Source organism: Erythrolamprus reginae, chromosome 8 (genome assembly GCF_031021105.1).
Source record: "Erythrolamprus reginae isolate rEryReg1 chromosome 8, rEryReg1.hap1, whole genome shotgun sequence".
Taxonomy (NCBI): Eukaryota; Metazoa; Chordata; class Lepidosauria; order Squamata; family Dipsadidae; genus Erythrolamprus; species Erythrolamprus reginae.
In genome coordinates, this window is record NC_091957.1 from 8,088,550 (window position 1) to 8,115,817 (window position 27,268).

The 27,268-nt window shown below is 43.1% G+C and overlaps 1 protein-coding gene across 1 annotated transcript in view; it reads right to left on the reverse strand.

The window, feature by feature from the left end:
• The window catches only part of ASTN2 (astrotactin 2), a 397,091-nt gene that overhangs the window by 194,668 nt on the left and 175,155 nt on the right, over positions 1 to 27,268 (reverse strand). The window contains 1 exon segment of the mRNA XM_070759605.1: positions 8,145 to 8,291. Coding sequence (XP_070615706.1) covers positions 8,145 to 8,291 — 147 coding nt within the window.

Sequence of the window (27,268 nt, forward strand, 5' to 3'; positions counted from 1 at the left end):
CAATATATAAGTGCTATTGCCCATCCATCCATGAAGAAGCAGGCTGATTCTGCCCACTGCCAGCAGTTAAATTCTCACCAGCTCAAGGTTGACTCAGCCTTCCATCCTTCCGAAGTGGTAAAACAAGGATCTAAATTATTGGGGGCAATAGGCTGACTCTGTAAAATCGCTTAGAGATGGCTGCAAAGCACTTTGAAGCAATATATAAGTGCTATTGCCCATCCATCCATCCATGATGCACAGTGGTTAAAGTGCAGTATTGCAGGCTGACTTTGCCCACTGCCAGCAGTTCAATTCTCACCAGCTTAAGGTTGACTCAGCCTTCCATCCTTCTGAGGTTGATCAAATGAGGACCCAAGGTGTTGGGGGGTAATAGTCTGACTCTGTAAACTGCTTAGAGAGAGAGCTGGAAAGCATAGTGAAGTGGTACTGCTACTGCTATTTAGAAAAATCTATCTCCTTTCCCCTTTTCATCCTTTTTTCAATTCTGGCTACGTTTTGCTTTTTTTTTTTTTTTTAAGAAAATCCTTTGCGCTCCATCTGTCACATAGAAAGCAAGATAAAACAAACAAATGATCAATGTTGTATTTATTTTTGCCTTCCCAACTTGGATCTGCTTCAGAGGCTCCAGTCAGCCCGTAGTTCTCAGCCCCTGCCCAGCAGGCTAAGATATATTGGAAACTGGCTCAATGCAAGTCCAGGAGACACAGCAACTGTAATCTTCCTTGTCAACAGTCAAACAAGATAACATCTGGTGCTGCTCCACGAAAAACGTGGCTTGCCCTAATTCTACGTCCACTGGGATGTCCACCAGCTGCCCCAGGAAAGTTGGTGGAGCAGCTGTACAAACATAGAAACTATTTAAATTGTGAAAGAGGAGAGGGGAGGAAAAGAGAGGATGGGAATGGGTCGAACTGCAAATATTGTGGCAGATTTAAGGAGATAATTACCAGGGGGGGAAAGATGGGTAAAGCAGTTGTCCTTATCAATGCAATGAAAACAGCCCTCAGGTGTTTACATCTGGGAACGGGTGACAGATTCGTCTTTAATAATTTGTCCACTAGCTCATCCTTTGCATTTAATTTGGCTTGGGTTTTGTCTTCAGCTGCCCTTTATGCAAAACACCTATTTCCAAAACAACGTCAGGGAGAATTGTGTGGTTCTTAGTACTCTCTGAGCTTGGTGGTTATCTTGCAGATTTTAAATTACCCAACTAGATAACATCATCAGTGCAAGGAGGAGGAGGAGGAGGAGGAGGAGGAGGAGGAGGAGGAGGAGGAGGAAGAACATGTGCTTTCTGAGCTGAGTAGTTTTCTTGCAGACATTTCATCACCCACCTAGGTAACCTCATCAGTGCTACAGGGAGTGAGGGGATATGTGGAGAAAAGGAGGATAGTTGGGTCTTTGGTCCTCTCTGAGTTTGGTGGTTTTCTCGCAGATATTTAACTACTGAACTAGTCAATCATTAGTGGGAGGAGGAGGAGGAGTGCTTTCTGAGCTGGGTTGTTTTCTTGGAGACATTTCATTACCCAATGAGGTCACATCATCAGTGTAAGAAGGAATTGTAAGAGAGTCGCCCAGAAAGCAATGCACCACATTTTTTTTCTCAGACTATAGTAATGGCACAAGTGTGTAACTTTAGATATACATTATTTGAATTGTCAGGAGTGCGTGTGTAAATTTTGCGTTTCTTCAGACAGATAACGTAGCTGCAGCAGTGTTTTGAAACGGTGTCTGTAAGTGATGTACGGTACAAGCAGCGTGTCAACATTGAATTTCTCACTGCGGAGAAAGAAACTGTTGGGAACATTCACAAATGTTTGTGTGCAGTTTATGGAGAATCTGCAGTCGACAGAAGTACGGTTAGTCACAGAAGACATTTTGAGGATGACGAAGAGGTGATTCGCACAGTGCAGAAATGGCTTCGTGGCGAGAGCAAGGAGTGGTACTGCCAGGGCATACACACCCTTGTGTCTCGCTGGAGGAAGGCCACAGAACAGGATGGAGATTGCATGAAAAAATAGGGAATATAGAAGAAACATCCTTCTTTCTTGTGTGCAAGTTTCATTGTGTTCAATAAATAATTGTTGAAGAAAAAAAATGTGGTGCATTACTTTCTGTGCGACCTTCGTATATAAACACAGCACAAACCCCACTCCCTTCTAGGACTGGTGATGCTACCTAGTTGCCTACCCGGCAAGCAAACTATCAAGCTCAGAAAGCACCAGGTTCAACCCTGAGCCACAAACATATGCTTCTACCAGCATCGGTGAGAATGGTTGGTTATTGCCCCAAAGAAAGTTTAATAGGCTCAGTTATCTTCTGCCCTCCCATCTGTACGGCTATATAGTAATCCCCCGCAACTTCATGGTTCATCTTTCACGGATTCGCTACTTCACGGGTTTTCAAAGGGGGCTTAAATCCATTGAAAATTCATAAAAATCTTCTACAGTACTACTGTATATATATTTTAAAAAAAACTAAAATAAAACATTAAAATAAATAAATAAAAGAAACTGGTAGGATATCACATGTAGTTCCAGCTGAGAAACATTATAGAATGACTGTTTAATGCAAAGGGTGGGTTTTGAAAGTCCAAATACTCATTAAATACATTAAAAAAAATATCTTTCCTCTACTTCATGGAAATTCATTTTTCACAGGTGGTCTTGGAACACATCCCCCACGAAAAACGAGGGATCGCTGTACATTTATCGCCTTCTTTTGACTCATGTACGTATGTTGACATCACAGGCTGTGTTGTGGTTAGCTCTGGCCCAGCTCCTGCCCCAAGGACTGTGGATGTGGGGGAGACATCCACATGCTGCAGGCCTGTTTTGCCCCCTGTGGAATCTGCTGATGAAGGCTCCTCTGACCAAGAAGACATGAGTGACAGGGAGGAGGAGAGTGTGGCAGACAGCTCAGAAGGAGATCAATTATCTAGCTCCTCCTTGGATTCGGAACAAGAGTTAATGATACAGCCACGCATGCGGAGAGCGATGCATAGGCAGCAACAACTGAGAGATTATTATCAAAGAAAATGAGGCCACCTGTGGTTGGGTGGGGCTGTGGTAATTAGTGAGGCTGCTATAAAGAGCAGCCTGTGGGTTTGGCCATTGTGGAGGATTATCTGATCGTTTGTTGTGTTTCATGACTGCTTTGCTGACTTTGACTTTTTGTGTGCTGATTTTCCCCTGCTTTGAAACTAAACCAGAGCAAAGTGTGTTTCACTTTGTGAAAGAAGGACTGTGAATTGCCTCACAGCTGCAAGCTAAGTATCACAGGACTGATAAGGGACTTGTATAAATTACCAGTTTGTTTGGAGACAAGTGCTCTTTGCTATACCAAAAGAGGGCTTGGTTTAAGTGAATTTTCATTATAAAGAACATTGTTTTGAATTTTCAAACGTGTGTGTGTGTGAAATTTGTACCTGTGAATTTTTGGGAGGATTCTATCAGAGAGACCGACAGAACAGCCTGGAGCAACTTGATCGAGCCACGCATGTACTGGAAGGACGGCGGGGTGGGTGGGTGGGGTGGGATTCTGCTAGGGAAATTATGCAGGGGCGCGGAAGATTTCCATCAGAGCTGCCAATGAAATACCAATAAAACAGATTAATATCCTCTGGAAGAGGGGAGGAGGTGGGGCAGTCTTGCAATCGAGACATAATGGCTTTTTCAGAAGATGAAAAACACGAGGGACCAAGTGAGATGGCGCCAAGAATGAGAATGATCTTTGAAACAACACTCTTAAAGATGGTTCTAAAACTGTGGGGAAGGGAAGCAACTTTTAATGGTTGGGCGGCAGGCTGAGCTGCCAAGGAGAATCTGAAATGTTAGCTTATTCCGGCCGGGAAAGCATAGAAGAAATGCCTTTCTTTGCTTCAATTGAGCCTAACAGATTAACAGAGGTGGAAGGGACTTTGTAGGTCATCAAGACCAGGGGTAGGCAAAGTTGGCTCTTCTATGACATGTGGATTTCAACTCCCAGAATTTCTGAGCTAGCATGATTGGCTGAGGAATTCTGGGTGTTGAAGTCCACAAGTCATAGAAGAGCCAACTTTGCCTACCCCTGATCTAGACCAACCCTCTGCCCAAGCAGGAGACCCTATAACAGTGATGGCGAACCTATGGAACGGGTGCCACAGGTGGCATGCAGAGCCATATCTGCTGGCACATGAGCCATTGCCCTAGCTCAGCTCCAATGTGCAAGTGTGTGCCAGTCAAGTGATTTTTGGCTCACACAGGGGCTCTGGGAGGGCATTTTTGGCTTACAGAGAGCCCCCAGGAGGATGGGGGAGGATATTTTTACCCTTCCCTGGCTCCAGGTAAGCCTTTGGAGCTTGGGGAGGGTGAAACACGAGCCTACTGGGCCCACCAGAAATTGGGAAACAAGCCATTTCTGACCTCCAGAGGGCCTCCGGGGAGCAGGAGAAGCTGTTTTCGCCCTCCCTGAGCATTGAAATATGGGTGTGAGCACATGTACATGCACAATACTGCATGCCCATGCTCTTCTGGCACCCGGGGAGTCACTTATTGGAAATAGTATAGATTCTCCCTCTTGAGTAGGGGGCTGGACTAGAAGACCCCCAAGGTCCCTTCCAGCTGTTCTCTTTTCCTTTCCTTTCCTCCCCTCTCCTCTCCTCTCCCCTTCCCTTCCCCTCAATTCCATTCCATTCCATCTCTCCTCTCCTCTCCTCCCCTCCCCTCTCCTCATTAACTGGGGCGAGGTCCAGAATGCACCCACTTAAAACATTGGATTAACAATATAGGTTTCTGCTCATTGCTTTGCTGAAAATGATGGGACACGTTTTTAAGAAAATGTCTACGTGCTTTGAGAAAACCAACATGCCTGGAATCCTTTCACTCCAGAAGGCCAGGGAAAAAAAGCATCAATTTTCCCTACGATCAGTGGCAGAAAATGTACCAGCAGAATGGGGGGAATCCAATGAAAAATGTAAAGCCTTCTGAAGCTCGATTCCTATGTGGAAGGAGAAAATTGAATTTGCTCGGGTCTCCACGAGGTTGCGCTTGATCGACATTGCAAGGAGGGGTCAGGTAAGGTCATGGAAACTCGAGAAATATTGGAAGCAGGGAGCAATAAAGAGAAGCAATGGTTTATGGGAACTCCTTCCATCTTCCATCATCAAAAGCTAGTCTCTCCATTGTCTGGCAAGTGGAAAAATCACTTGAGATTAGACTTTTTAAATTTTTATCCAGAGGGAAAATGTGTAAGACAGATTCCTGCTGAGCTAAAGGCCATGGAAGGGTATTGCCAAATCATTTGAAAAACAGAAAGGGCTTGGCCAGAAGTTTCTTTGAGGGCTTTTTTTTTTTATGGCTCATGGGTTTGCTGCATTATATGAATTTGATGTGCTTCTCCTCCTCCTCTTTTCTAGCTCTCTCTGTTTCTCCATCTGAAAAAAAGTTTTGCAAGAAATGTCCAAAGGTGCTTTTTTTCCCCAGAGGCAACTAGACTTAGTTTTTTTTTCTTTGAAGATGTTTCCGCTTCTTATCTAAGAAGCTTTTTCAGCTATAGATTCTAAATTCAGCTGAATTTAGGCTGCATCAATAAAGGGAAAGAATCAAGATCACATGTAGTGTTAATATCACTATATAATGCCTTGGTAAGGCCACACTTGGAAGACTGCCTTCAGTTTTGGTCGCCACGATGTAAAAAGGATGTTGAGACTCTAGAAAGAGTGCAGAGAAGAGAAACAAAGATGATTAAGGGACTGGAGGCTCAAACATATGAAGAATGGTCGCAAGAACTGGGCATGTTTAATGAAAAGAAGGACCAGAGGAGACCTGATAGCAGTCTTCCAATATCTCAGGGGTTGCCATAAAGAAGAGGGAGTCAAGCTATTCTCCAAAGCACCTGAGGGTAGAACAAGAAGCAATGGGTAGAAACTAAATAAGGAGAGAAGCAACTTAGAACTAAGGATAAATTTCCTGACAGTTAGAGTAGTTAATCAGAGGAATAGCTTGCCTCCAGAAGTTGTGAATGCTCCAACACTGGAAGATTTAAATAAGTGATTGGACAACCATTTGTCCAAAATGGCATTGAGTTTCCTGCTTAAGCAGGGGGTTGGACTAGAAGACCTCCAAGGTCCCTTCCAATTCTCTTATTCTGAAACCAATGGAGGTGATGTGTTTGCAGATCCATTTGGAGATCTTTAAATCTATGTAGAGTCCTGGCTGACATCCAGCCTCGAAAAGGTCCACATTCTCCTTTTAATTGGAATATTTTCATGGGTCAGCTGTGCAATTTTTGGCCCCATCGGTATCGATTAACAATTGCAATCCAAAGGAGTTATTACTCAGGGAGTTCATAAATAAAAGGGTAGGGTAGAAATAGCAGAAATAAACACCCAAGGCAGGAGTTGCTAAGGCATGCAAAAATAAAGGATGCTTTTGTGCTGCAAATTAGCCAAGGGTTCAACGTTGGAGCCCTTTGCAAATGCCAAGGTGGAAAACGGTTAAAAAAAAATATTTTCAAATGTCACGATTAAAATATCAACACACTGTTTAAACCAAAGAATCGGTTCTCCCAAATGTGGAGACAATGACCCCATTTATATCATTTTTTTTTTAAAAAAGGGACAACATAAATTATGGATCAGAGGTGTTGTAAGTACGTATTGGTCTACAGGATAACATGTCTTTAATACAAAAAAACACCAAATGTTTTTTGGAGCAACAGCGGAAGAGAACAAACCAGCTTTTTGTCCATAATTCTTGGTGGTACCTGGTCGGTCACTATTTATTTTATTTATTTTTTTGATTGTTTTTTATGCTGCCCTTCTCCTTAGACTCAGGGCAGCTTACAACATGTTACTAGATGCTTGGAACAAACTTCCAGCAGATGTGGTTGGTAAATCCACAGTAACTGAATTTAAACATGCCTGGGACAAACATATATCCACCCTAAGATAAAATACAAGAAATAGTATAAGGGCAGACTAGATGGACCATGAGGTCTTTTTCTGCCGTCGATCTTCTATGTTTCTATATTAGCAATAGCACTTTTTAAAAACAGCTAGCATATTGCCCCCACAATCCGGGTCCTCATTTTACCCACCTCGAAAGGATGGAAGGCTGAGTCAACCTTGAGCCAGAGATGAGATTTGAACCGCTGACCTGCAGAGCTAGCAGTCAGCTTTAGTGGACTGCAGTACTGCATTCTACCTGCTGTGCCACCTCGGCTCATGTGACACCCAGTGTTGGACAGGCCGCTGATGTTTCTTCATTGACTTATCAGACATATGTGGATTAGATATGAATAACTCGAATGAAACAGAAATATCCTTTACTGAAACTGTTGGGTAAGAAAACAAGCATGCCTATACATACTGTACGTAGAAGAAGCCCTTATGTAGAATAGAATAGAATGGAATGGAATGGAACGGAATGGAATAGAGAATGAAATGAAATAGAACACAGAATTATAGAATAGAATTTTAGAATAGAACAGAACAGGATATGGAAGGGAATATAGAATAGATCAGAGTTGTCTTGATGGCTGCTACAAATAGGCATATTGGAACACAGAATGGAATGGAATGCAAAATGGAGTGGAGTGGAATGGAGTAGAGTGGAGTAGAGTAGAGTAGAGTAGAGTAGAGTAATAATTAATAGAATAGAATAGAACAGAACAGAATAGGTGATTGAATGGAATGGAATGGAATGGAATGGAATAGACTAGACTAGAATAGAATAGAATAGAATAGAATCTCCTTGCATATTTTAACTGTTTGATGTCACAATATTGTTACAGTTTGTGATACTGAAGAATGTTCTTACCAATCTTTTTCTGGCCGTATCCCCAAATTGGCCAAGTTGATATGATGGAATGTTATCTGGAGTCGGAGGCTTTTTTTTCCCCCAGAGGACAAAGAGACAACATAACTTGGAATTTTTGGTAGGCAGGGGAAAAAAAAGGTTCCGTAGAAATGCATAGAATACAGTAGAGATGTGAGGATAGTTGCTTTAATCTGGCAAGGTTCTGTCTATAGGCAGAATAAAGAACTATCCACAAGTAAGTCCACATGTTGTTCTTGAGAGATTAGGCTGCTTAGAAAACATGGTTAAGTCGTGTTTTTAGAGAAGCCACATCCTTACTCCAAAGAGTAGACAAGTTCTTACCATCAGCAATGAAGTGCTCAGGGACATGAAGGGTCACTTTGACCGTGAGTGGACAGGAGATCTGGGTGCCACAGACCATAGCCAGGATGCAAGAGCTCACAGCAACTAAGGTGAGGGCTGTCTTGTTCACTGGGCTTTTGAGGGAACCTGGAGAAGAGAAACAAACATACAAGACACATTATAAAAAGGAGGTTCTCTTTCTTTAAAAAAAAACAATATTGGGTTATTTTAAAACAACCCAAAAAATCATATACAAAAAATGGACAAAACAAAATAATACAACACAAAAGACACTACAGTTATAGTACAGTGACTTATATCAGCAACAATTTCACGCTTATATAATCCTTTTCATCTACATACTTGTCATTATTTTCATTTACTTATTTAATATTCTTTAATATAAATGTCTCACTTTAACAGAGTCGACAATCGTCATATTCACAATACAAAGTTAGTTATTTACTGATTTATTTTGGTTTCTCTTTTCAAGCCAATCATATAGTTTGTTCCAAATTTCCTAGAGTTCCGAGGCCCTCATCTCAAAAAAAAAAACCCCCCCACACACACTTTCATTCAATTGTGTCCAATTCTCCGAGGCTGCGTTGACCAGTTCCTCCAGTTTTCTTGCAAAGTTTTTGTCATTGCCTCCTTCCTGAGGTTGAGAGAAAGGGACTGGGTCCAAGATCCACTAGCTGGCTAACATGGGACTAGGACTCATGGTCTCCTGGTTTCTAGCCTGAGGTCACAACCTCTACGTCACTGGTTACTTTCGAAGACTTACGGAATTATTGAGTCTGTCATCTGCACCTCTATAACTGTCTGGTTTGGTTCTGCAACCCAACAAGACCAACACAGACTTCAGAGGATCATCAGAACTGCAGAACAAAACAATAGCTGCCAACCTGTCTTCCATTCAGGACCTGTATACTGCACGAATCAAAAAGAGGGCTGTGAAAATATATTTATTGATCCCCTCACATGCTGTACATAAATTGTTTCAACTCCTACCGTCAAAACCATGCACACCAGAACGACTAAACACAAGAACACCCCGAATGCCATCACTCTGCTAAAGAAATAATTCTATCAACACTGTCAAACTATTTACTAAAGCTGCGCTACTATTAATCTTCTCATCGTTCCCATCACCCATCTCCTCTCACAAAGGACTGTATAACTGTAACTTTGTGGCTTATATCCTTACGATTCATATTGACTGGTTCCTAATATGATTGGATTGGTTATTTGTACCCAGACTACCATTATTTATTAATTTAACTTCTATGCCACCAAATCCCATGGACTCAATACCTACAATTAGGTATTGTACCTTATGATTCTTGATTAACTTATATTTGTTTAATGTACACTGAGAGCATATGCACCAAGACAAATTCCTTGGGTGTCCAATCCCACTTGATCAATAGAATTCTATTCTATTCTATTCTATTAGTAGGATGCTTGGCTGCATAGCTAGAGGTATAACAAGCAGGAAGAGGGAGATTGTGATCCCCTTATATAGAGCACTGGTGAGACCACATTTGGAATACTGTGTTCAGTTCTGGAGACCTCACCTACAAAAAGATATTGACAAAATTGAACGGGTCCAAAGACGGGCTACAAGAATGGTCGAAGGTCTTAAGCATAAAACGTATCAGGAAGAGTAGTAGATCCTTGGAACAAACTTCCAGCAGACGTGGTTGGTAAATCCACAGTAACTGAATTTAAACATGCCTGGGATAAACATATATCCATCCTAAGATAAAAATACAGGAAATAGTATAAGGGCAGACAAGATGGACCATGAGGTCTTTTTCTGCCGTCAGTCTTCTATGTTTCTACGTTTCTACGTTTCTACGTTTCTACGTTTCTACGTTTCTACGTTTCTATTCTATTCTATTCTACTCTACTCTACTCTACTCTGAGGTTGAGAGACAGGGACTGGCCAAAGATCAACTAGCTGGCTAACATGGGGCTAAAACTCACAGGGCCCTGGTTTTTAGCCTGATGTCACAACCAATACATCAAACCGGCTATGTTTCAAAGACATGCAGAATATGAAAAGATTCAAGGTTTTACAATAATTAAATCGCCTTCAGAATAAAACTAAAACCCCATCTGTATTAGCTTGTATGACTAACTCTGGGACAGTGGACTGGATTTGCAGTCCAAGACGCCGATGACCCCATGTTACCACTGTGTTAGAAATGAAAGGTTTAATATCTTTCAGTGCGACATCTTATCAACGGATACCAGAGGTACTTAAATGCAGACACACACGACTCCCATGTTGCATTTTGAGTCAAAGAAAATCCAGCAAAAGGTCTGATTTTTTTTTTTTAAATCCAGTTTCCAAGCAAAAAGAAAAGGCCAGATCTGGGTACGTAGAAATAATAATTTGTTCTCAGTCATAAGCACGGAGAGAAGAAAGGGCTTAGGGAACCGAATCCCAGCTATCAATTCATCTGCAATGAGGGATTGGGTGTAATTCAGGGATTCCAGGAGATTGACAGAGTTGAACTTCCAGCCGAAAGATGGAGGACTTTGTTCTTGTCTCGCTGAATTCAGACGGATGGATCAGTTGATCCTGGTAATAAGTGAGGAAAAAGATTGAGGTGTGACCCAGAATCTCCCAAAGGTGTTTTTCAAACTGGGCTTTCTTTGTGCCTTTGGGACAAGCGTGATCTGAATGACTGAGAATCTTCCTACAGAGTCAACACAGAATGTTGGGTTTGTGTCAAAGACACATCTTTAAAAGTTCCTGTTCAAGTATCTGACTCTTGCATCAACAGAGGAATAGAATCAAGGTCATGTGAAGGGTTGATACCACGTTATAAGGTCTTGGTAAGGCCACACTTGGAATTCTGCATTACGTTTTGATCGCCACAATGTAAAAAATAAATAAAGAGTGGAGAGAAAAGTGACAAAGATGATGAGGTGACTGGAGACTAAAACATATGAAGGATGGTTGCAGGAACTGGGTAAGTCCAGTTTAATGAAAAGAAGGACCAGGGGTGACATGATAGCAGCCTTCCAATATCTCAGGGGTTGCCCCCAAAGAAGAGGGAGTCAAGCTATTCTCCAAAGCACCTGAGGCTAGAACCAGAAGAAACGGATGGAAACTGTTAGTACAGGGTACATGGTGGTTAGGGATTGCCATTGTAAACTGCACACTGTAAACTTATCCTTTACTTTACTTTTGCCTGAGACGGGGGAGTTGTGTTTAAGCTTCGTGCTTGTATAAGCTTTGTGCTTTTATCTATATTGTATTTTGCTTTGTGCTCTAATCTTGTAATTGCTTCAGTGCGTATTATTCTGTATTTGCTTCGTGCTTATTCTGGATTGTTTATATTTTGTTTATATGTAAATAATACTTATTTAACTAAGTCTGTGTCTTGGCTTTATCACACATCCACGCTCTGTTAAAATTCTCTGCTCGGTGTTGTCGAAGGTTTCAAGCCTAGCTAACCAAGACAAGCCAACAGAAACTAATCAAGGAGAGAAGCAGCCTAGAACTAAGAACAGTTAGAACAATTAATCCGTGGAACAGCTTGCCTCCATTAGTTGTGAATGCTCCAACCCTGGAGGTTTTTAAGAAGAGATTGGACAACCATTTGTCAAAAATGGTAAAGAGATTTCTGCCTGAATAGTGGGTTGGACTAGAAGTCATCCAAGATCCTTTCCAAGTCTTCTATTCTATTCTATTCTATTCTATTCTAATTCTATTCTATTCTATTCTTCTACTCTACTCTACTCTGCTCCGTATTCTATTCTGTTCTGTTCTATTCTATTATAATCTATTCTATTCTATTCTATTCTATTCTATTCTATTCTATTCTTCTACTCTACTCTGCTTCGTATTCTATTCTATTCTATTCCATTCCATTCTATTCTATTCTATTCTAAGCTTGGTTTTGTTTGGAAGCCTGTTGGCTTTCTGATTCCCCCCCCCCCCCCAGCCATCTGGCCACCAATAAAATCCCTCTCCACTCGATGGTCTGCAGAAGATAAAGACCAGATTGTCTTTATGATGAACCGGAAGTCCACATAGGAGTGTGCCTCTCTTCCCTTAAGTTACATTGACCTGCTCTGTCAGAAGGACTCCAACCTATGAAAAAAAGGGAGAAAAAGGGAAGCAACTTCCTAAAGAGATGCCATTCTTCCCTACCTTTCCAAGAATTCAGCTGTCATCGTCAGTATAGCCTGCTGCATCCCAAACATTTATGGCGCATTAGTTTATCTCAACAAAGGAAGCTCGGTGTAGCAAATCAGAAAAGTGCAATTTCCTAAATTCCAAGGGAACCATCTCTCTCTTTTTATCTCCATCCAAGGCTAGACTGAGCATTTCTCACACGCAACCACAACAAAAGACGTGATGGACATTGGTCGCTTGAAAGATGAAAGTCAACTGGCATTTTAGAACAAAGTTTAGCAGGAGTTGACGCAGTAGGTGAGCACATATTCACCACCTCCTCCTCCTCAAAGTCATTTGTTAGTCACAGAAAACCTTTTCATCTTTCAAAGTGGTAGACACAAAGGGTCTGTAGGCAAGTGTGGGCTGACTTTTTTTTTTACACAGCATGAAAACTATGATAGGATGAGGAAAGTGTCATCCCTGAGCAGCCCAAATATTGGAGACGGTTCTTGCTCTTTTAGTGGACGTTGGAGCATTAAGATGGCCAGAAACAAAACCATTTGGAACTGGCCCTCCTGTTAAGTCTCTATGAAACTGAAGAAACAAGGATTTTGCAAACAAAAAATAATAATAATGTCTAGTTCCCAGGGCTTTCTCTAGATGGATAGATCTCCTTGTAAGCAATGCATAGGCTGTGTTTGTGTTTAGACAAATGCAGATTTTTATTTTCAGGGATGTGCATATGTAAGCCTCTGGAATGTTTATCTTGACTTCTTTATAGTCCTCATTTTCCCCTATGATTCTAAGCGGTTCTAAACCCATAAATGTTCTGTGCGTTCAAAATTGAGAAGTCTTACAATGATTAGAGGTAGGTAGGTAGGTAGGTAGGTGGGTGGGTGGGTGGGTGGGTGGATTGGTAGGTGGGTGGCTGGGTGGGTAGGTGGGTGGGTGGGTGGGTGGGTGGATGGATGGAACGATCGATCGATCGATAGCTAGATAGGTAGCTAGATAGCTAGATAGCTAGATAGCTAGATAGCTAGATAGATAGGTAGGTAGGTAGGTAGATAGAATTAGAGAGAGAGAGAGATAGAATTAGATAGATAGATAGATAGATAGATAGAATTAGAGAGAGAGAGATAGAATTAGAGAGAGATAGACATAGAATTAGATAGATAGATAGAATTAGAGAGAGAGAGAATTAGATAGATAGGTAGGTAGGTAGGTAGGTAGACAGACAGACAGACAGACAGACAGACAGACACAGACAGACAGACAGACAGACAAAGAAACAGACAGGCAGATATAATAGATAGATGATTTAGATCTATTTATCTAAATAGACAAACATAAGATAGATCAGCGTTTCCCAACCGGTGTGCCGCGGCACACCGGTGTGCCGCGAGACATGGCCAGGTGTGCCGCCAAGCTCCGGCTGGGCGGGGCGCTGCCAGTACTTCGGTCCTGGGGCTCCCGCTCGCAGCTGTCCCCCGGCTCCTGCTCGATGCCGCGGTTTTCGGCACTCTCCTGCTGGGCGCCAAAGAAGGAAGGCGGGAAAAAGGAGCCTTTTTCCCGCCTTCCTTCTTTGGAGCCCAGCAGGAGAGCGCTGAAAACCGCGGCATCGAGCAGGAGCCGGGGGACAGCTGCGAGCGGGAGCCCCAGGACGGAAATACTGGCAGCGCCCCGCCCAGCTGGAGCTTTTCTGGCATCCACGGCAAGTGTCCTTTTTGGCCCGGCGGGAGGGCACTGGCGTTGGGAGCGGGGGGGGGCGGCCGCAGCGGCCGCAGGCAGTCGCGGGGAGATGTCGGCGGCGAGAGGGAGCTCTCTCTCTCTCTCAGCTGACTGCAAGCGGGAGCCCTGACGGTGGCGGTTGGACATGCGGCAAGTGTCCTTTGTGGCCCGGCGGGAGGGCACTGGCGATGGGAGCGGGGGGTGGGTGGCCGCAGCGGCCGCAGGCAGTCGTAGGGAGATGGCGGCGGCGAGAGGGAGCTCTCTCTCTCTCTCAGCTGACTGCAAGCGGGAGCCCTGACGGTGGCGGTTGGACGTGCTGCTGGCGCTGCGGGCCTGGCATATACGGTGTCCAGCAGCACGTCCAGCTGCCGCCGTCAGGGCTCCCGCTTGCAGTCAGCTGAGAGAGAGAGAGAAAGAAAGAAAGAGAGACATAGCAAGAGAGACAGAGAGAGAGAAAGAGAGAGAAAGAAAGAGAGATAGCAAGAGAGGCAAAGAGAAAGAGACATATAGCAAGACAGTGAAAGAGAGAGAGAGAGCAAGAGAGAGAGAGAAAAGCAAGAAAGAGATAGCAAGAGAGACAGAGAGAGAGAGAGCAAGGGAGAGAGAAAGACATAGAGGAAGGGAAGGAGGGAGAGAGAAAGAGAGAAAAAAAGAGAGGAAGAAAGAAAGAAAGGGATGGAGAGAGAGAAAGAAGGGAAGGAAGAAAAAGAGAGAAAGAGGGAGAAATAGAGCGAAAGGGAGGAAGAGAGAGGGTTTTTTTGTCCAAACTTTTCTTTAGCCCCCCCCGCCCCGCCCCCCTTCAGTGTTCCCCAGGATTTTGAAAATATGAATAATGTGCCGCGGCTCAAAAAAGGTTGGGAAACACTGAGATAGATGATAGAAAGACAGACAGACAGACAGACAGACAGACAGACAGACAGACAGACAGACTGGTGCCTGGGACTATCAATAGAGCATCTGGACAGGGATATGCAAATCTAGAACCTACTTAAATCCCAAGCTAAGTTTTATAGCTTTAGGAGATGTTTATACGAGGAAGCAACAACTTTAAATTCAGAAGAATTCTGAGCAGTCGAAAATAAGGCCAAAAGGGAGAACTCTCTGTGTGTGTTTTGGGTGTATTTCTGTGTGTATGTGTGTATGAAGAAACAGAAAAACTGGAGGATCCAAATAAGGCAGCCTTCAGGCAAGAAGTCTGATTTGAAAGTACGGAAGACTGACAGGAAGACAGAACCCCAAAAAATATATATCCTAAAATCCCGCAAAACATGCTTTTTTTTTTTTTGATTGCATCCAAGCAACCTCCCATAACCAAGTCAATTAATTGCTGCTTAATTGGGCCTTAAAGGCTTGAGAGAGAGAGCAACCTCTCTAGAGGTAGCTTCCGAAGAATGCTTTTTCCAAATTAATAGACCCCTGATTTCTGCCCTACATTTATGTTGGCCTTAATTCAAGATGTTTCCATTTGAGAAGTTAAGGAGAATAAGAGCAATTTCCTGACAGTCGGGTGGGTGTGGCTAGGCGGTCATGTGACTGGGTGGGCATGGTCAACCAGATGTCACTCATCTTGAGGAGCGCCTGACCAGCCTCTACTTTTTATTTTTATTTATTTTTTTATTTTGTCCAATACACAAAGAGGGTTTTAGTGGGTATATATCTATATATACATAATAAAATACATGATGGAGGTTATAGAGGAGATACTCATAGTAAAATATATCTAAGAAAGAATAGAAAAGAAGATGAAGTAATAGAACATATCAATGAAAGAATAGAAGAAGAAATATAGGAATAGAAGAAAGGTATAGGAGATATAGGAGAGCAATAGGACAGGGGACGGAAGGCACTCTACTGCACTTGTACTTGCCCCTCCTCGCCTGCCCTCTCACATTCCTTAGCGCCCCTGTTAGAATGTCTAGGTAATATAATAAACTTTCAACAAACTTTAAGTAGAGTTAATGTAGCAATGAGGGTTAGTCATTCAACGAATCAGACTTAGTACAAAATAGAACAATATTATTATATACAGATAGGCTAAAAACAATAGTAGTTACGCAGTCCAATATCATACACATATCATCCTAATAATGGTTTACAAACCAGATTATCGCACACAGCAAATATACACACAGCAAATGTAAATCTCTCCAGTACAAACTCCCCCAAGAGGAACATCGTTGGCTCCCTCTTGTGGCCAACCAGCACATGTCTCTTAAAGGTACAGTTTTAAACTTACATTGTTAGCCTATGTATTGCAACACCCAACATATTTACCTACAGCAGTGTTTCCCAACCTTGGCAACTTGAAGATATCTGGACTTCAACTCCCAGAATTCTTCAGCCAGTGAATGTTGTCTGGGGAATTCTGGGAGTTGAAGTCCAGATATCTTCAAGTTGCCAAGGTTGGGAAACACTGACATACAGTATATCAACAGTTCCAATAGGAAGCACTAAGCAGCCACCAGGAGAAAGAATTGGCTAAACAGATGGCTTAGTTCAAATCTGACCTAGAAGGAGGCTCAGCAGAAACTCCTCACTGAGGACTAGGAGCATAGGCTTTCCGAGCAGAGGCTCCGCACGCCACCTGTGGCACACGTGCCATAGGTTTGCCATCACAGATTTACGGTCTCCTGCTTGAGCAGGGGGTTGGACTAGATGACCTCTAAGGTCCCTTCCAACTCTATTTTCTCATGCAATCTTGGCCCAAAAGTATTTTTGATCAAGAGGTGGGGGGGCGAGGGGGGGGTAGAGAATGAAACATAAAAGGAAACCAACGTGGCTATGGTAAAGCATCGGAAGGAAAATAGAGGGCAAAATAATCAAAACTGACCAAGCCCCATGTTGTAAATCTTCCTCTTTTTTTTCTTTCTCATATGGAAGACAAAACGTTACAACCTGCTTGGTGCCTTAAATCTGTTGGTCTGTCCGTGGAAAAAAAAAAAGATGTGCTTTGCTCCTTTTAGGGAGATCTCCGTCTCTCTACTCTGCCCGTTTTGTATTTTAAAAAAATGTTCTCAGAGCTGAAGGAATATCATATTTTCTCTCTCTTTTATTTTTTTCCTGGGCAAGTAACCCAATTCTGTCTTCTTGCTATTATCAAGCCTCAAGAGTTTACGACAGGAAAGTAGCCTTGATTGGCGTGATTTAGCCCTCTGCTTTATGTTTGATGTAAATGGCATACGGTGGGGGAGCCAAATCTATAAATATTTTAAATAAACAAGATAAATGGCAATAGCTTTTGTTATTCATGGCTGGCCTCTGGCAGTAATAAATGCCTATCATAATATTCTCCTCCGTTCCCGAAGCGGAGCGCACGCTTCGGGCATTTGAAATTCTGGAGGACCCTCGGGCGATTTTGAAAGGATTCAATCAGGAACAAGGAATGCGATTTTGTCCCTCCAAGATATTGGTTTTGTAAGGGAAATATATATCACTCCTTCATTTCGGTGGCCGATCATATTTTCTAACAAATAATCTGGAATACAGTATATATTTTTCCCTCTCTCCTGAGAAGAAGAATGGGATTAAATTTACAGGGCATTGTAATTTTAAAAAAAGGCCTTGAAAAGAGGATACACCATACAATCATGCATGGGATAGAAAAGGTGGATAGAGAAAAATCATTTTCTCTATCACACAATACTAGAACAAGGGGGCCCTCCCTAAAGCTCATGGGTAAGAAAGTGAGGACAAATCAAGGGAAATATTTCTTCACCCAGAGGGTCCTTGGTTGATGGAATTCAAATAATAATAATAATAATAATAATAATAATAATAATAATAATAATAATAATAATAATAATAATAATAATTATTATTATTATTATTATTATTATTATTATTATTATTATTATTATTATTTATTAGATTTGTATGCCGCCCCTCTCTGAAGACTCGGGGTGGCTCACAACAATAATAAAAAACAATATTATAGTGAAACAAATCTAATATTAAAAAAGAAGCATATAAAACCATATACATACATACCAAACAAAATATAAAAAGCCTGGGGGAAAGGTGACTCAACTCTCCCATGCCAGACTCGGGGCGGCTAACAACAATGGTAAAACAACATGTAACAATCCAATTTAATAAAACAACTAAAAACCCTTATTATAAAAAACCAAACATACACACAAACATACCATGCATAACTTGTAATGGCCTAGGGGAAGGAATATCCTAACTCCCCCATGCCTGGCGACAAAGGTGGGTCTTGAGTAATTTGCGAAAGACAAGGAGGGTGGGGGCCGTTCTAATCTCTGGGGGGAGTTGATTCCAGAGGGCCAGGGCCACCACAGAGAAGGCTCTTCCCCTGGGGCCCGCTAAACGACATTGTTTGGTCGACAGGACCTGGAGAAGGCCAACTCTGTGGGACCTTATCGGCCGCTGGGATTCGTTCGATAGAAGGCACGAAGATGGAACTCACCACCACTTGGTGACTGGCCCACAGTTAGGTTTTCATGCCTAAGGCAAGACTAGAACTCACAGTCTCCTAGCGATGGGTAAAAAGTCACTCAATTACCTTTTGTGCCTAAGGGGGAACTAGAACTCGCCGTCACCTGGAAATTGGCCCATAGTTGTCCAGTTGATTTTCATGCCTAAGGCAGGACTAGAATTCACAGTCTCCTAGCAATTGGTCCGAAGTCACTCAATCATCTCTTGTGCCCAAGGTGGAACTAGAACTCGCTGTCACCTGGTGATTGGCCCAGAGACGCCCGTTCGGTTTTCATGCCTAAGGCTAAGATATGCCAAGATGCAAAAACATTGACAATCCCACAATACAAAAAGAAAAAAGAAAAAAAAAAGAGGGGGAGGATGGTTAAAAACGTCAGAATTAGCAAAATTGCTAAATTGACAATTGACCTGTTTAATCAGAGAGAAAACAAGCAGCTTTTGGAGAGAGAGAGGGAGGGGGGGAAACAGAGTAAAATTGTTATTGTGACACCTACGAACGGTACATTCTTTTCAAAAATAATTATGGGTAAGGCAAGGAACGAAATTAAGAAGGGCACATGAAGATGGGAGAAATTAAAACTGTCAGCGCGAAGGGAGAATTTCTGTGGTTAAAAAAAAAATGAGTGTTTTGCCTCGGATGGTGTTTTTGTTTCGAACAATGCTTGTTTTGACACCTGAGGTATCATTCAAGCAATGGGGGAGGATGGGGGAAGGAGATATATCTAATTTCTACGATGAGGGGTGGGGGGGGGAAACACCGGTTAAGTATAAAATGTTACAAGAATGCAAAGGAAAGAGACAGATTTTTATAGACACATAGAAGACTGACGGCAGAAAAAGACCTCCTGGGCCATCTAGTCTGCCCTTATGCTATTTCCTGTATTTTATCTTAGGATGGATCTATGTTTATCCCAGGCATGTTTAAATTCATTTCCTGGGGATTTACCAAACACGTCTGCTGGAACTTTGTTCCAAGCATCTACTACTCTTTCAGTCAAATAATATTTTCTCGCGTTGCTTCTGATCTTTCCAACAACTAACCTCAGATTGTGCCCCCTTGTTCTTGGGCTCACTTTCCTATTAAAAACACTTCCCTCCAGAACCTTATTTAACCCTTTAACCTATTTAAATGTTTTGATCGTGTCCCCCCTTTCCCTTCTGTCCTCCAGATTATACAGATGGAGTTCATGAAGTCTTTCCTGATACGTTTTATGCTTAAGACCTTCCACCATTCTTGTAGTCCGTCTTTGGACCCGTTCAATTTTATCAATCTCTTTTTGTAGGTGAGGTCTCCAGAACTGAACACAGTATTCCAAATGTGGTCTCACCAGCGCTCTATACAGCGGAATCACTATTTATTTATTTATTTATTTGTTTGTTTGTTTGTTTGTTTGTTTGTTTGTTTGTTCATTCATTCATTCATTCGATTTTTATGTCGCCTTTCTTCTTAGACTCACAACACGTTAGCAATAGCACTTTTTAACAGAGCCAGCCTATTGCCCCCACCAATCAGGGTCCTCATTTTACCCACCTCGGAAGGATGGAAGGCTGAGTCAACCTTGAGCCGGTGATGAGATTTGAACAGCTGACCTTCAGATCTACAGTCAGCTTCAGTGGCCTGCAGTACAGCACTCTACCTGCTGCGCCACCCTGGCTCTTCCTTCTTCCTACTTCCTCTTCCTACTTGTTATACCTCTAGCTATGCAGCCTTTCCTTTAATCTGCTCTGTCCTATATTCGTCTGAATTCATTCTGATCACAGTTAGTCCTCGACTTAGTGGCCGTTCACTTAGCAATCATTCTAAACTATGGTCAGAAAAAAAGTGAGTTTTTCACACTTACATCCATCGTGGCCTCCCCGTGATCCAAAATCAGATTGTTTGGCAATGGGCTTGTGTTTATGATGGTTGCAATATCAAGTCATCCCCTTTTGTGAAGCTTTTGACAAGCAAAATCCAACTGGAAAGCCGGATTCGTGTCAGGGTTCCAAACAGCATTGGAAATTCAATCAGAGTCCAAGGCCTGGCATTCCTCAAAGTTCCAGAGGTAGCACTATACTTCCTTTTCCCATATAAGTATTCTTGTCTTTTTCTTAGTCTTCTAAAGCGAGCATCTAACAAAGGCTCATGGTCTTCCTCCTCCTCCTCCTCTAAGTCAGACTCTACTGTCATTGGCATATCTGCCACCTCTGGTGGTCCTTCGGGTTCATCCAGGTCTGTTTCTCCTTCACTCTCACTCTCTGCATCAGCTTTCAACCCCACTGGCCCAGGGTACCAAGATGGGTCTGGCTCATCCTCCTTAGAATCTATCATTACCAGAGTTGGTCGAGGAACACTCACAGCAGCAACCCAAATACTACCCATATGGCTATGAAAACTTTCTGTAAAATTATTTAATGGTGGTGGTAGTGGTGGGTTTATGCTGATGTGTTGGACCTCAGCTGGAATATTTGTCATAGCAGACCTTCAGCTGACGGTAATTATGGGACTAGAAGGCCAGTGTTGCAGAATTAACTAGCTCGATGGGGAGTTTGAGACAGCCTCCCCTGTGACCGACAGGTAGCGTTTGGCATAGGCTTGAGTGATGATCAAAGTCTCCAGCTTCTGAAATATATTCCTGAGTGTCGGCTGATGAATCTCGTTTTGCAAATTTCCCCTCATCGGGCATTACAGGGCCCAGGCTGTTTCACTTGCCTTGTCCTAACTTCCTTCTCCTCTGAGCTGTGACGCTTCTTTCGCAGTGCTGAGACAAGGACAAACTTTTCATAAAATTGGGGGGACGGACCTCCTCCTCCTCGGCTGAATCAATCATCCTGCAATAGCAAAATCTTCGCTCTGACTTAACGCCAGAGGCAAAAGTGCTTTGAAAGTCACTTTAAAAAATGATATTGCTTGCCTTTATCTTCCCTGTTTTGCTTTTCTTCATTTAAAAAAAAAAAGGGGGGGGAACCCTACACTTATATATTAACCCTAACGCTCTGGGATGTAAGCTAAGGAAGAGTTTGTTTTCACAGCTGTAGGAATTATATACAGGATTGGGAAGAATTAGAAAAGTGTGTCAGGATGTTTGATATTTCATTGAACAATTTTCTAATGGGCCAATCCTCCACTGTTGTTCAATTGGCTTATTGCAACCATTGAAAACTGAGGAGGGGGAGCAGGGCAAAGGAGGAGGAGGAGAAGGAGGAAGAAGAGGAGGATGGGGAAAGGGAAGAAGGGGAGGAGGAGGAGGAGAAAGGAGGAGGAGCAGGAGGAAGGAGGAGGAGGAAGAGGAAGAAGAAGAAGAAGAAGAAGAAGAAGAAGAAGAAGAAGAAGAAAGGAACGAAGAGGAGAAGATGATGGAGGAGAAAAAGGAAAGGGAGGAAGAAAAGGGGAGGAGGAGAAGAAAACGGAGGAGGAGGAGGAGAAGAACAAGAACAAGAAGAACAAAAAGAAGAAGAAGAACAAAAAGAAGAAGTAGAAGAAGAAGAAGAAGTAGTAGTAGTAGAAGAAGAAGTAGAAGAAGAAGAAAAAGAAGAAGAAGAAATAGAAGAAGAAGAAGAAATAGAAGAAGAAGAAGAAGAAAAGAAGAAGAAGAAGAAGAAGAAGAAGAAGAAGAAGAAGAAGAAGAAGAAGAAGAAGAAGAAGAAGAAGAAGAAGAACCATCAGCAAATATTTTAAAGCTGGATGTAGGTCACACACATCCTGACCCAAGGCTGATAAGGTATTTATTGAATTCTGAATAAACTACGATTGGCTGGCTTCACCCTCCCCGGCTTAAGTGCTAAGCTGTAGTTTATCTTGGGCAAAATATGCTGAGTTGAAGCCAAGCCAGGCCAAGCAATCCCATTACGACTGGAGTGCAGTACCCACATTCAGTCAATCTTCGTCTTAAGACCACAATTCTTTCTCAACTGGTGATTCTAATGTGGCGCATAAATATTTCCTCCTGCAGATAAATTTGTTCCAGGCAGACAGGAAGGGGCGCCGCGAGTTATACGCCGCCTTCTCCAAACCCAATCATCTACCTCAGATCGTAATTCATAGCAGGGCAAATGAGAGCAGAATTTCTTCGAGGGCCCTGCTAGTACAACGGCGCAATCACCATGTTCCACTCAGCCCGAAAGATCCCTCCGAAACCTGCCACTAATCTATCCCTAATACCCAGACTCTCTGCTGGCTGTGGGTTTTTAGAAGCTTTAATGCCCGGTGCATTAAAATAAATATACTTTCCCCAGCGTAGAAACTCTAATGGTTGAAATATTGATCTCGCCTGCACGGTACGCTGGCAAATCTTGCGAGAAAATTATCCCTTAATATTTCGGGGAAGTGGGGGAGAGAGCTCTCTGCGTACAAATCTCTGCAGAAGGAAGATGATTCCGGAAAATTTTAAGAAAGATTGACATATTTATTTGTCTGAAATGTCATAGGGTCTCCTGCCTGGTGGACAAAACCAAGCAAGGAGAAAAGCAACCTGGAACAATGGAGAAAGAAAGGAACATAATCGATTGACGGCAGAAAAAGACCTCATGGTCCAACTAGTCTGCCCTTATACTATTTCCTGTATTTTTATCTTAGGATGGGTCTGTGTTTATCCCAGGAATGTTTAAATTCAGTGACTGTGGATTTACCAACCACGTCTGCTGGAAGTTTGTTCCATGCATCTACTGCTCTTTCAGTCAAATAATATTTTCTCACGTTGCTTCTGATCTTTCCCCCAACTAACCTCAGATGGTGCCCCCTGTTCTTGTGTTCACTTTCCTATTAAAAAACACTTTCCCCCATGTATGTCGGTTGATTGGATTGATGCGTGGTTTTATCAGATTTTATTGTTTTTATTATTTTAGTGTCTTTAGTAATAATATTGACTTCTTTTATCACTGTATTTTATTGTGTTGGATATTGTTGTAAGCCGCCCTGAGTACTACAGAATTGGGCAGCATAGAAGTCAAATTAATAAATAAATAGTTGAATCCAGCACTGTCTGCATGGCAATAAATCTCATATTTATCCAGCAAAACAAGAAAAAAGCAAGGAGTCTCTTTCAGTCAAATCATATTTTCTCACGTTGCTTCTGATCTTGGGAAATGGGCCATTTTTGGCCTTCAGAGGGCCTCCAGAGGTGGGGGAAGCTGTTTTCGCCCTCCCCAAGCATTGAATTATGGGTGTGGGCCCTCGCGCATGCATGATAGTGCACGAGCACACTCTTTCAGCACCCGAGGAAAAAGGATCACTGGTATAGGGTCTCCTTCTTGAGCAAGGTCACTAACCTTTTGCATCCCAGGGACCACTAAATTCATAATTTTAAATCCCATAGACCACTCATATGACCGGCCTAATGAATGGCTGGGTGGGCGTGGCAAGGCAGCCATGTGACTGGGCGGGTGTGGCCAACTCGATGTCACTCACATAGATGGGTGCCTTGCCGGCCTCTACTCGCCACTCGGGCTCTTTATGGCTCCCAAAGGGAAGCAATTGCTGGAGCTAAGCAGCCACCATGAAAAAGAAGGGGAAGACTCAGCACATATCCGACCCAGGGCTCACAATTTGAGGACCCCTGATTTAGTGCAATATAAAAAATGCGAACAATTTTTCTGCAGACCGCCAACATTTTCTCACGGACCGCCAGTTGGTGACTGTTGGACTAGAAGACCTCCAAATTCTGTTACTCTGTTATTTTGACATGCTTATATATTGCAACATTTTAAGTTCTTTGGAAGAACTCAATGCTATGAGGTGTTGTTGTGAACAGATAATTCTATTCTATTCTATTCTATTCCATTCCATTCTATCATCATCATCATCATCATTATCGTCATCATGCCATTGTTTGCATGCTAGCACGCATGTTTGTATTTTATTGCCCCATGGACCAAGGCTTGGTACCACACAATGGGCGCAAGTAGAACAATTAGTTCAATTTGTTAGCTGGCATGCTTGGAACAAAATTAAATTAGAAGTGTGGCTTTGCTGTCAAGATAACAGCCAAGCTGGTGTGATAATTCTTCTTCAGCAGCACAGCACTCAATGACTTTGTTAAGTCTGTATCTGAAAATGATGGAGGGATGGACAGATTGATGGTGGGGGGAGAGGGGAGGAAGGAAGGAAGAAAGGAGAGATGAAGGGAGGGAGGGAGAAAGGAAAGGAGGAAGGGAAACAAGGAGGAAAGAAGAGAGGAAAGGGAGAAAGGGAGGGAGGAAAGGAAGAAGAGAGGGAGGGAAGAAGCAGGAAAGAAAGAAAAAGAGAAAGAGAAAAAAAGAAAGAAAAAAGGAAGGAAGGAAAGAAGGATGGAAGGGGAAAGGAGGGGAGGAAAGGAGGGAGGAAGAGAGGGAAGAAGAGCAGAAGGAAGAGAGGAAGGGAGGGAGGGGGATTTTTAATATCATTTGCTGCACACTGAAATATTATTACATGCCTCTTAACTACAGAGGGAGGAGAGGATGAAAGAAAACTTATGCTGGTGTGTAACAGGTCAGAAACACCTAATTCTCCTTTAAAGGGACTTTTTTTAAAGACCAGATACAAGTATAAATCAAAACCAGAATTTTCCTAACCTCTTTTTGTTTTTTAAAGTTGGATGACTTTACAATCAGACAGAGAGAAAGCCTGAGGTCTACAACAGCACGGAAGAACCAAAGTCTGCTAATTTGTGCATGTGTGTATGTATCTCTGCAAATTGGAGAACCCAACAAATGGAGAGAAGAAGAATGAGAAAGCTTTAGAAAAAAATACAAATAAATCTGCCTCCTGTTTTGCTACTCTTGCAAATAAACCGAAATAAAACCGGGAGGAGGAAAGTGCTGGAAGCCTCAAATCAAAGCCAAACCTGCTTATCTCAGCCATACAGCGGCAAGGAAGGTATCGTTGGACAGGAGTGAACCCAAATCCCCGCGGTATTAATTAGGCTATAATGGGATGGCGATGTTGGTTTACGAGGCAATAATGCAGCTCCCGAGAGAGAGGCCTCGGTTGAGTCTGTTATCCCAATAAAAGAGCCAGTTTGAATTTTCAGCAAAGGAGACGCAAAGATGGAAGCGGAATGAATGGGATCCAGTCCAAGGTCAAAATATTTAACCAGGGTTACGAAACACCATCCCGTAAGTCCATCGAATAGTTAGAGAATAACCTGGAGGGGTCTGTAATATGGTAAATGATTTAGCTTTACTAGATAAATAGTCAAAGCAATGGAAACTGCAGTTTAATGTTTCCAAATGTAAAATAATGCACTTGGGGAAAAGGAATCCTCAATCTGAGTATTGCATTGGCAGTTCTGTGTTAGCAAAAACGTCAGAAGAGAAGGATTTAGGGGGAGTGATTTCTGACAGCCTCAAAATGGGTGAGCAGTGTGGTCGGGCAGTAGGAAAAGCAAGTAGGATGCTTGGCTGCATAGCTAGAGGTATAACAAGCAGGAAGAGGGAGATTGTGATCCCCTTATATAGAGCGCTGGTGAGACCACATTTGGAATACAGTGATCCCCCGATCATTGCGAGGGTTCCGTTCCAGGACCCCTCGCAATGATCGGTTTTTCGCGAAGTAGCACTGCGGAAGTAAAAACACCATCTGCACATGCGCAGATGGTGTTTTTACTTCCGCCGCAGCAGCGAGGAGCCGAAGATTGGGGTTTCCCCACCGCCCACGCAAACTCCTCGCTGCCGCTCACCCGCCCTTCGCCCGCCCACGCCGTTCGCTCGCGCCGCTTCCCAGCTGAGTCCTGAAGCGAACTTCCGCGTTTGGCTTCGGGACTCAGTTAGGAAGCCGCGCGGCTGTTTTAAAACGTCGCCGCCGGCATGGGGGGCTTGCCAGCACCCCCCGGATCCCCAACCCGGGTTTGGGGGACTTCTAGGAAGCCCCCCATGCCAGCGGCGATGTTTTAAAACAGCCACGCGGCTTCCCAACTGAATCCCGAAGACAAACGCGGAAGTTCGCCTTTGACGTTTGTCTTCGGGACTCAGTTGGGAAGCCGCGCGGCTGTTTTAAAATGTCGCCGCCGGCATGGGGGGCTTGCCAGCACCCCCCCGAACCCGGGTGGCCGGGCGAGCAGCGAGCGAATGGCGGGTGGCCGGGCGAAGGGCGGGCGAGCAGCGAACGGCGGGCGAGCGGGTGCTGGGGGGGGCTTCTCGCCCTCCCGCCAGCAAGAGGGGGAAGACCCAGGGAAGCCGCCCAGCAGCTGATCTGCCCGGCGCCATCTACGCATGCGTGGCCATAAAAAAAAGGGCGCGCATGCGCAGATGGTGTTTTTACTTCCGGGTTGAAAAATCGCGATTTAGCCCGTTCGCAATGATCGGGATCGCGATACTCGGGGGATCACTGTACTGTGTTCAGTTCTGGAGACCTCACCTACAAAAAGATATTGACAAAATTGAACGGGTCCAAAGATGGGCAACAGAAATGGTGCAAGGTCTTAAGCATAAACTTACCAGGAAAGACTTCATGAATTCCATCTGTATAGTCCGGAGGACAGAAGGGAAAGAGGGGGACATGATCGAAACATTTAAATATGTTAAAGGGTTAAATAAGGTTCAGGATGAAAGTGTTTTTTTAATAGGAAAGTGAACACAAGGAGAAGGGGGCACAATCTGAGGTTAGTTGGGGGGAAAGATCAGAAGCAGTACAGAAAATATTATTTTACTGAAAGAGTAATAGATGCTTTGAACAAACTTCCAGTAGATGTGGTTGGTAAATCCACAGGAACTGAATTTAAACATGCCTGGGATAAACCTAGATCCATCTTAAGATAAAATACAGGAAATAGTATAAGGGCAGACTAGATGGACCACGAGGTCTTTTTCTGCCATCAATCTTCTATAGTTCTATTGTTCTAAAAGT